The sequence below is a fragment of the Erigeron canadensis genome, chromosome 8 (assembly GCF_010389155.1).
Source record: "Erigeron canadensis isolate Cc75 chromosome 8, C_canadensis_v1, whole genome shotgun sequence".
Taxonomy (NCBI): domain Eukaryota; kingdom Viridiplantae; phylum Streptophyta; class Magnoliopsida; order Asterales; family Asteraceae; genus Erigeron; species Erigeron canadensis.
Window position 1 is genome coordinate 26,010,088 of NC_057768.1, and position 11,149 is coordinate 26,021,236.

General features: G+C 31.2%; 1 protein-coding gene across 2 annotated transcripts; it reads left to right on the forward strand.

Annotated features, from left to right (window-relative positions):
* The first annotated feature begins 5,752 nt into the window (after window positions 1-5,752).
* Window positions 5,753-10,095, forward strand: LOC122578599 (TRAF-type zinc finger domain-containing protein 1-like). Of its 2 annotated transcripts, none has more exons than XM_043750584.1 (6): window positions 5,753-5,865; window positions 6,064-6,190; window positions 7,707-7,842; window positions 8,839-8,976; window positions 9,052-9,164; window positions 9,710-10,095. In XM_043750584.1, exons 2-6 carry the CDS (start codon window positions 6,141-6,143, stop codon window positions 9,867-9,869), a joined length of 597 nt encoding a protein of 198 aa, XP_043606519.1. In that variant the 5' UTR covers window positions 5,753-5,865; window positions 6,064-6,140; the 3' UTR covers window positions 9,870-10,095. The 2 variants fall into 2 exon arrangements, with proteins under 2 accessions (XP_043606519.1, XP_043606520.1); XM_043750585.1 differs by having other exon boundaries at window positions 6,133-6,190.
* The last annotated feature ends 1,054 nt before the right edge of the window (window positions 10,096-11,149 follow it).

An 11,149-nucleotide genomic window follows, 5' to 3' on the forward strand; every position in this document is an offset into this window, starting at 1 on the left:
AAAAAATGTTCCTCAAGATTAGGAAAATCTAAAATTAAATACCTATGTAACAAATTAAATTACATTGTTTTCTCATCACAAAAACTACATAAAAAAAAGTAGGGATGGTTTTCGATACGGAACCGTACCGAAACTGAAAATAGTCCAAATTAAGAACCGAATATCGTACCGATTATACCGATACGGTACCGGTATATCGGTTTTGTACCGAGCAATACCAAATTTTTTGATAATTTCTAAGTATAATCGAATTTTCTACCATTTTGATGCACAGTGAAATGTATAGTACCATAAGAAATTCAAACTCTTCAAATTATTGGGGTGTTGTGGCATTATGAGATTTCGTTACAACCAAAAATTGATGGACAAAGTATTACTTCCATTGTTTTATTTCTACCTTCTGGAGTTATTATATTCAATTGGTTTTGCTTCATGAAAACAAATCAATATTTTGTAGTTTAAGCGGCTAATTTACTTCATCTGTTTCTGCAGCGTATGACTGCTATATTTAAAAAAAAAAAGGAACGCAATAGTGAGAGAACATAAGACTTAAGACGTAATTCACGAGTACATCAAATTAATAACTTGTATTATATATCACGTAGTAGCAGCATGCTTTCAAAAGATGCAACAATATATTAATATGTAGTACATTTAAGAAAACCAACACAGTCGAATATTAGTACTACTTGATTTTTAAAAAAATGGATACTCATATTCGGTTTCCCCGTACCGAAGCAGTACCGAACCGATTAGTACCGAAACCGAACTTGACCCAAATTAAGAACCGATACCGAAACCGAATCCATCGGTACCGGTTCCGGTACGGTACCGGTTTGGTTTCGGTTTTTTGGTTTTTACGCTCATCCCTATAAAAAAGTCATCGAATTTTGAAAATTGAATGTCTTAATTACTGTGGCATTATGCAGGGACATATTAAATTTAGTAGTTTACTCATCTTCTTTTTCAAACACTGGAAACTTCGTGTCACGATTCGAAAACGAAATGTCTAATATACCTTGTCTTAATCGGGTCCGTGCTAAAGAATTCTCTCAAAGTATAAATGCCTATTTCAAATACCAGATAACCCCTATTAATCCGCCCGAATGCATTACGATTAATAGGGGTAAACCTTGCTTCCTCAAACGTAAACCTGGATATATCAAGTCAAACCATCATAAAGAGACTTAGTACCTATGTCCCCTCAAGGCTTGAACATAAGACCTCATGTAAAAGAGATGGTTTTTCAACCATTGAGCCACAACTCAAAGCTAGTTATCTAGCTACTTAATTTATGTTTTACTTGTCAAATTTTGTATTTATGTGGTTATACCCAAAAACTGATTCTTTTGATGGGAAATTTTTATATAAATATCAGAACTTGTGATTAATTATCATAACTTTTATTAATTTATCACAATCTGTACAATTTAATAAAGTATAATTATGATATATTAATCAAAAGTTTTGGCTAAGAGATTTATCATTATTATTTTTTTAAGAACTTTAAATTATACGGTTCATCCAAAAAGTCAGATAAATGATGCGAATGGATGGCTATTTTCTAAACTAATATATGATTGTACGGACTTCTTAAAATAAAGTTAGTCTCTGTATATCTTGTATCATTTTTAATTAATTAAAAAGATCTCAGGTATTTTTGACAGAGCACATCAATAGCATCACCATGTACAAAACCACGAGGAGTTGTAAACTTCATTGCAGAAAATCACACCGAAAACAGTGAGAATCATCCCGCTAGAAACTTTGTCTCCATGGCATCATACTTTTAGTGTACATCTGTGATCTGTCAAAGTTTCATTAAGCTTTGATTCTTGAAACAAGTGTCTAGATTTTTATTTTGAATATGTCGGGCGCCTGATATCCCGACCATTATTTTAGTAACCCGACCAGATTATTAATAACAGGGACCCGCTTTTTACTCTATCATATATATCATTATAAACATGGGGGCCCACACTTTTTGGTTGAGATACCAAAAAGTGTAGTTGGAATACTAGGGGTGTTAGGAACTATGCGATTAATTTTCATATATCACCATTAATTAAGTGTACATCAGTAATGAACTTTTACATCTAATATATGTCTCACCATTTAATACACCTGCTATCTAAAATACATGATTTACAAGACTACTATAAAATAATTTACAAAATATATCCTACAATTCCTAATTAAAAAAACAAATTATTTTTCTTTATTTTAATTAACTTTACATTCATAGCTTACATTATTACTCGTACTACACAGTCATTAACACAACCGTTGTCGCATCTGTGTGGACATACATTTAGTTTTTACAAGTTGTTTCAACATGATAGATAGATTCTAATATAAACCCTTAGATATTAGATAACTTATTATCATCTAATTAAAGTTTAAAAGAAAATCAAAATATTGAGCCAAAGGTATCTAAATTTGGCGGAGAGTTGTACCAAATTTGGTATGAAACGCTCAAAGTTTTAGTATTGCTTCAAAAACTACTGCAAGTTTGTTGTCTTGGTTGGGGGTGGGGGGGGGGGATTTTCTAATACCAAACCACCAAATTTATAGTTTTTTAGTGTATATATTGAAGATGGTATAAATAGATTATATCGTAATCTATACTATGTTAGAAAGTTTTTGAGTTAAATTAATTCTTAAGATTACTGTAGAACTTTTTAAGAACTATGAAATTACTATACTACTTTCTCTATTAGATGAAAATTACGTTAATCAAAAACTTTTATATTTGCATATTTCACAAGCAAATAAAAAATATTAAAAGTTAAATATGTCAATATGCTGGAATCTACGAATTATGTTCTTGGTTCGCTGAACACCCCCAAAGTTAATATTACAAGTTACGGGATTTGTTAAACACGACATGAATTTTGTTCTTGCTTCGGTGATCCAATTCGCGAACCCATTCGCGTACCAAAGACAAAATACATCGAACTAGTATGGGGTGGTTCGACGACCCCAAATGGGTGTGGTTCAGCAAATTAGAAAGAAAAAGTTCGCATTTTGAAAGAACTAGATTTTGTGATTTTGATTTAACTAGTAATTAAACATTGCAATTATCAAAGATAATACATTAAATGGATGAATTAAACAAAGGATGAAGTAGTTTTTAAGCATTTTTTTTTTTTTTTGATATTATGTATTTGGTTTTTAACTTTTTATGTTTAAAGACTTGTAAATTAGTTTTGAAGTATTGAAAATGTTTGGACGTTGGAATATTCAATATTTTTATGTATGATAATATTTTGAAATTCAAGTTCACCAAACCGAAACGAACCAAATCGATCCAAAATGAGTTTATGCCTAGCTCCCCGAACTGGATTTGTGGGACCTCATGAATTGCAATATCAAATTGTAAATCCGAACTGGAAATAACTGCGAATCGGGTGACTATGTGCTGGATAACCCAAATATGACAGTTGGTATAGCCAAGTGCCGAGAGCTATGAATTTTATTTTTAGCTTTGATTTATATGGTTTGTATATATGACGTCTTAATATAACTTCGTATACAATTTTTTAATGGGAAATGATTAATATCCCTAACCAAAAGACCTAATAATCCTCCTAACTATGAGATGATGACATGTGAAAAGATCAGGAAACAAGATTAGGAAAGAAAATTAGTGTACCACATGCCCCCTTCTTAATATATTAAGGAGATTAGGCTATTCGTTTAGAAGGATTTATCATTTTCCTTTTTTATATATATTTTTAGACTTTGGACAATATCCATGTGAGTTAAACTTTTTGACCAATAAGATCACTCTTTTCCATAATCATCCAATGGAGAGCCTCGAAGGTCAAAACTTGACATCGAAAATATAATCTAAGTAGTTGTTGATTGTAATTTATACTAACTAATTAATTAATGAATGTGAATTAACGTTTTATTAGTATTTTAGAATAAAAAACTATATTAAGAATATATATGTGATATTTTTTTGATACATTATAACCTGATATAAGAGGGAAGAGAGTCATATGGCTTAAACTCCCAATCCTTCCAAATCTCACTAATTACATATCTTCAACTTATTTTTTTCTTTTTAACCCTCCTAACCATTTTTCACGGCATTCATCACTTTCTTAACCCTCTTAAAATTATTATTTTTTAAACAAGTGGTCCCCCCCTCCTTTCACATGCTCTCAAAGGCTATAATCCTTCAACCCGCAACCAGTTAAAAGTCTTTCCAACCCCAACCCCAACCCCCTCTCAACCCTCAATGATGGCGGCGGTGTGCCTGGAAGGGTTAGGCCAACCCGCATGCCAACCCTCTACCACTCCCTTCCCCCCTAAAGTTAATAATTCTACTAATACAATAATTGTAAAGCAAATAAATTAACTAACACAATAATTATTATATAAAATAAAATATGAAAATGTTAATAACAACTTAAATCGCCTCTTTGGATTTCTCAACAAGCAATATATAAATTTTAATGCACTAAGTTTTTATTGTCATTTACAAAACCCATAAAATAACTTTTGCATTTACTAAATTTTAAACATTTAAATTAAACATATAAAGTCAGTATCTTTATTATGACTTTTTTTTTTTTTTTAACCTTCGGATCTATCTCTTTTCTTTCTCAACCTTTTTTTTGTTCATAATTTTTATACCGCTTATGTTTATGTGTAATTTTGACTTAAAGTATAATGTGTAAATAGACCCATCATATGTGTGGTTAAAAAATCTTATACAAGGCTTATGGGATTCCATTTTTTATACTGGTTTCATGACGTTACTTGCCTAATACAGCCCAACCAATCTCTGCCACTATATATTATAACAAATATACCATACATCATTTTATTTTAAAAGTTAAATAAGTAGATATTAAAGATTCAAATCGCTAGTTTTAAGTTTTAACCCCCATATTTGCATATTCTACCAAAACAGGATTTTTCTTTTTAAATAACAGGTTTAAATATAAAGTGACTGAAAGATACTTAGAAAAAAAAAGAGTTTTGTTAATATCCAAAAAAAATATATATATTTCTATATGAATTGGCTATCTATCTAACTTAGGTAGTGTTTATTCGAGACTTACTAAACTCAGTTATGACTTAATCAAATATATTTAATCCATTAAGTCATGTTTGTTTTTGACTTAATAAAAAAAAAACAATTATATTGGCCTAATCTATACAAATGTTATCAATCCATTCACACTTATCAATTTAGTCACTTAATGATTAATAAAACACACGAACCCTTACTTATCTTACAAAAACTCTCACTTTAAATGTTGTCCATTTTCTTTCGTACATGAAACTCGGTTAAAAAAATCTTATTCTCCTCTATTTAATATATAAATAATATTTATAAAAAAAGACTAATATACAAATATTATTTTTTACTTAAAAAGTTAGCTAACTGTTCACACAAACTACTTACGTTATTTAATTAAACATAAACAAGTCTAACTATTCACAAAATGCCACGAATTGGCAACATCACTACTTCACAAAACCGAGAATATATCCATTCATATTCAATTATTCATAGAGAAAATAATAATCCATCAATCCCAAATCTTGGACTCAAGCATCAAAAGCCCAATAAAAGATAACCCAACAATCCAACCCAAATCACAAACTTATAGCGCGTGCTACCACGCTCTAGAAACGCGTCTCAACTAACTAATAATAATGATAGCTAAACTCTACCATTTTACATAAACTCTAGAACTACAAACAAGACTCCAATTTTGGAACCATATCATCATTACTATTACTATAAATAATAAAAAATTTATATATCAAAAATCAACAAAACCATTTTATCTTAGAAACATAAAAACAAGACCGATCGGTTCCTCAATTATTGTTATTAAGGTATATCTATATCTATTAGTGACTTTTAATTAATGTTATGATAATTAATTTGTGTTTGTTTTTATTTATATCTTATGATTAATCATGATCATGTAATATTCTTTTTAAGAATTTTGATGATCTTATCTTGGAAGATCATTTAATTTTAATTTAACTTCAATTATTATTTACTTCCATATCATGATTTAATATTTGCAGATAAATTTGGAGAGTGGTAATATTTATATATATATATATATAATTATATATAAATATCTATATCTACAGTTGATAGGATGGATGTAGCTGCGGATCATGTTGACTCTGCCAAAATTTGCAGTCACTGGTATATAGTACTTTTTTTTTTGGTTTTTTTTTATATTTATTAGAATTTTGTAGTAGTTATGTGTGTATATGTTTCGTTGTGAGCTACCGATTATCGGGTAAATTTATTAATTTTCGGCCTTTCGTGCTATAATTTTTTTTTCCGTTAGGAATGACAATTATGCAAACATTTATAGAAAATTTACACTTATTTATAACTTGTTCAATATGTAACATGGATTGTTATTAGTCATTTGAGTTTTCTTTCTGCCCTGATGTGTATCGTTCTTACAGTGTTGATTCTCCCCCATGTCTCTCAATATTGCATCCATATTGACTAAAAACGGGTAAATGGTTGGGAACCCTCTGGTCCCATGTACCTTCTTGGTACCAAAGCGCACACCGTATAGAACTCATGACCAACAAGTCACCATCCAAAGTAACTATTGTAGTAATATATATAGAATAATCTGATTTTGGGTTGGTGCTAAATGAAAAACCTTTTAGAAAAAATGGTAATAACCACTTTAAAGCATTATAGTGGCATTTGTTTTAGACATGAATTGCCCAACCCCAATAGACCGGCTGCAACAATGGCTTGTTGTGTTTACAAGAATCTGATACTTTTTGTTAATCCTAAGATTAATATATCTTGATAGGGCTAGAGTTTTTCTGATTGTACTGCAATTGCAGATGATGTGTCATATGGCGTGAACAATTAATGTTCATCTTATTAATGAATAATCCCTGCACAAAGACCATAGCCCAGCGGTATTCGAGTTGACCCAACAACCCAAAAGTTGTGGGTTGAAGTCCCATAGGAGACAAATGTGTTAGTCGTTATGCGGTGTGTGAATCTTTTCCTTAATTAAAAAGAAAAAAGTGTTGTAACTTGCATCTTGTGAAAATGGTTGACAGTATCAACACGTATGTTAAACTATCGTCCTCCTTGGGCAGTTGATTTGCATATCTTTGTTACTTTGTATTGTTTTGCTTCTTAAAATTAGTATACTGTACACAGTAGCCTAGGAACTCAGAACTGCTCTCCATTTCCACTGGGTAGAGTATAACTGCCTAATTGCTTGCCTTGCTCAACCGTGCTTCTTATCTTATTTTATGTGTTATGTTTCTCGGTACATCTAATGAGCTATGTATTACAATATTAGACTAGTCACTTTAGTCTAATGCAGTCGTTATTATTAACACATAGCATAATTGGAACATGGTTCATATTCTATAGTCTATATTGTGTTTGTTAATTGTTACTAAATTGGACGTTCTTTTGTTTTTGTATGGTTATCATTATCTCATTTAATTAAGAACAATAGGTAAAAATATTTATTTGCCGAAAATTGATATTTTCAGTTTTGAGCTTGTTATATTTAATGCTTCTTCTTCTTCTATGCCCTTTCTTTACGGGTTCCTTTTTCTTAATGGTGTGTTTTCTCTTGTTTTTCATTATAATGCTTGATAGGCTTGTTGCATATCAAATTTATGTACTTATGCTTTTGCTGATATCACAAAGCTTATACCTGCAGTGACAGAGCTATTCCTTCTTCAAATATTGATCTGCATTATGCTCACTGCTCACGTAACTTAGAGAAGTGTAAAATTTGTGGTGATATGGTGCCCAGAAAGCATGCAGATGAACATTACTCAAGCACCCATGCTCCGGTATGTGATTCCAAGAAAAATAATATTCTCGATCTTCTATCTGATAATATATTTCAACTGTCAAATATATAGTGTCATTTGTGCAGTATTTTTTGATTTTGCAAATTGCAATGTATTTCGAGAGCTTTGTTTTTTGTTTAGAGCAAAGTGGATGGTTTAGTTTCTCATATCAACCTGTCTGAGCCAGATCTTTCCTATCTTGTAGCTGAATGTCCAACAAAAAGACCTGCACACACCCTGTATATTTGAACGGATTACAGACTTGGAATCCACCCTTTCATTCTTCCACTTGTCAATTTCCACACATGACTGTAAACATAAACATATCAAGGACCTTAAGCAGTGCCAAAAATATAGTTGATAACTAATTCTTATAATACAAGTGAAAGGCATAATTTATGGGGTCCAATATCCTTGGTCCTATAAGTGTATTTGAGACAATCTTAAGCTTTCTTCGATAATGAAAATATGTAAGCTCATGTTGGGCTATGCCTCATGGCCTGCCTAAGGGTTGGCTGACTTAGCTCATATAGGGTCATATAAGCTCTAGTTGTTGACTTGTTACATCACTCATATTGGAAAAAAATTTATAGCATTCCTATAGGAACATCAAGGTCTTATTTTTGGCTGAGCTTATATGGATTCACATAGAACTAAGAGTAAGACCGATCAATAAAAACAGAGTTATACTATCCTAAAAAATTACAACTAGACATATAATTTACATTATGGCTCATCAAAAATAATTTCTTTATATCTTGGGCTCACAAATTTGCTTGTTGCAGAAAATACGTGTTTGGTATTATAAATGTTGAAAACCTTGCCAAGTTCTAGATAGATGTTTTTGTACTTACATAAGACATCTGGTCAAATAAATATCAGGTGGTACTGTCATTGTAGTAAACCTCGCTTTATAGATTCTATAGTATTGGTTTTTTGTAGTTTAAAGAACTAGTTTTCCTGGATTAACAAATGACCAAAATCCCCTGGCGACAGGTAACCTGTTCACTGTGCAATGAGCTGATGGAACGTGAAATTCTACCTGTGCATAAAGGTGAAAAATGTCCGAAAAGAATTGTAACGTGTGATTATTGTGATTTTCCTTTGCCTGCCATCGACCTATTTGAGCATCAGGTAATAATTGGCAGCTAAACATTTGATGTCCTAAAGGTTTTGTTCTCTAAGATATGAATTATGCCAACATTTCAGGAAGTTTGTGGAAATAGGACAGAGCTATGTCATCTCTGTAACAGATATATTAGACTCCGAGAGATCTCTGCCCATGAAGTCACATGTAACGGTGTTCCTGCTGAAGTTCCCAGGTTTATAGATCAACTTCTTCTATGCTTCCTCTCTTATTTCTTGTTTATTGCTCATATTTGTTGGGATATTCCTTTTTGTAAATGGTTACGCTGATGGGAAAAAGAGAAGTGTGATCAAACTTTTCATACCATCTTACTCAAAATTTTGCTACAAACATTCAGCATTATCGCCAAAAAGCAGATAGAATAAGGAAAAGCTATAAATAAAGAACAAAGTTAGCCTAAATTTGCAAAGTTAGTTTGGCTGTTTTTTTTCATTGACATTTGCACAAATTTGGTCTAATAACTCAATCTTGCAATATGTATGTTATCTTTCTTGTGTGTTTTTCCAAAAATGGTGATTTGATTGCTAAAAAGTAGACAAGTAGGATGATTTGATAAGTTAAAAACTAAATATTATTATAGTGTTTGGGTACAGTTTGTGTTGATTAATTGCTTGAAAGTTATTAAAAACATTGTGAAAATTTTTTATTGGAATCAATATTCACTTTTTCTAATCGTTTAACAAAATTTTTTTAATCATTAACAAGTTATGCTTTTTCTAGGGCAATACGGGAAGCTGAAAGAGACCGGGCAGCTAGAAGGCCGCCACCACAAGACTTCTCCACACGCCGGCTTTTATTCACTATAGCCATAACTGGACTTGCCATTTTTCTTGGATCACTTCTTTTCCAGAGAAAATCAAACATCAGTCAACTTAACTAAAAAGTCAAAAGTCAACCTGGAGACCAATAGAAGTCTCGTGTGTTAAACATGTTTGACTATAATTTCATATGACATCATCCCAGACATTACTGGTGATCATTCTGTTTTATTTCGTGTATATTGACGTCCAATGAAAATACTTTGCAGTTTGCACTCCTTGTAAGAATATATTCTCTGTTTACTTCATACCCAAAAATCAATAAAATCTAGTGTAATTATGAGTTCATAGTTTGTCAAATTAATTTTTCGTGTTATTGTCCTTTACATGAAATTGTAACCCAAGTAAAGAGTTCATGACTTCAGCTCGTATATTATAAGACAACATATTTTTTGCTCTTTTAGAAAATGCGATATTTTTCCCCTTACATTAGAAAGATCTTTGCAGAATACTAATGTTATCATCGCAGATGTATTGTATCTGAATATTGTCATACGTGTAGAAAGATAGGTATATCGTCTTAAGACGGTCAAATGTTTGTTATTCTTTCTTATCTCAAGGTAGCCAAACTCAGCAAACAGGTATATCGTCTTATGATGTTTTTGGCCGACAAGTATGTTATCTAAACATTTTACACATTTCGACTTTTACCTCTTTGTGGCCGGAGGTCTTTATGAAAGCAGTCTCTCTACCTTTAGGTAGAGGTAAAGACTATCTACCGTTCACCTCCCCCATGCCCCATTCAAAGATTAGGTCTTGTTGTTGTTGTTGTTGTTGTTGTCGTTGTTGTTGTTGTTGTTGTTGTGTATAAAGATAAAATACAGTAGCACACACAACATTCTCGTTCATAACATATATGATTCTAATGTGTTACGCTATCTCTAATAGAGTGTTTGTACACATCGTTTTATATCCTTAGTTGCCCTTCCTTGTTTATGGCATTGAAGCATGTCCGTCTTTACTCGTTCATAGGGTATATATTCTTAACTAAGGACATGTTCTTAGAAGTTATAGAATATTTATCTTCTTAGAAGTTATAGAATATTTATCTTTTGTTTGTATATAAAATAAGCATATGTAAGTATGTTTATATGATTGAAAGTACATTTAAAAGATTTTAAAGATTTGTAAAGATTTTAAGGATTTATAAGGATATGGTGTGACAGAAAAGGGATGTCTAAAGATATGATTAACTTTTTATTACGTTGAACATTATTAAATTGTATATTTTGAGTAAGTTGATATTATAATAATTAATTTCGATCTACATATTTGTTTTCCATTTTAATGGAAACTTTCCATGATTATCTACTAAAAATATTTTAAAAGTCATAATATCTTA

Bases quoted from the DNA above. Each gene is read 5' to 3' on its own strand.
- LOC122578599 (XM_043750584.1), top strand. From the start codon at position 6,141: ATGGATGTAGCTGCGGATCATGTTGACTCTGCCAAAATTTGCAGTCAC. The intron at 8,977-9,051 runs GTAATAATTGGC...CCAACATTTCAG, and splicing joins TCGACCTATTTGAGCATCAG to GAAGTTTGTGGAAATAGGAC. The intron at 9,165-9,709 runs GTTTATAGATCA...TGCTTTTTCTAG, and splicing joins GTTCCTGCTGAAGTTCCCAG to GGCAATACGGGAAGCTGAAA.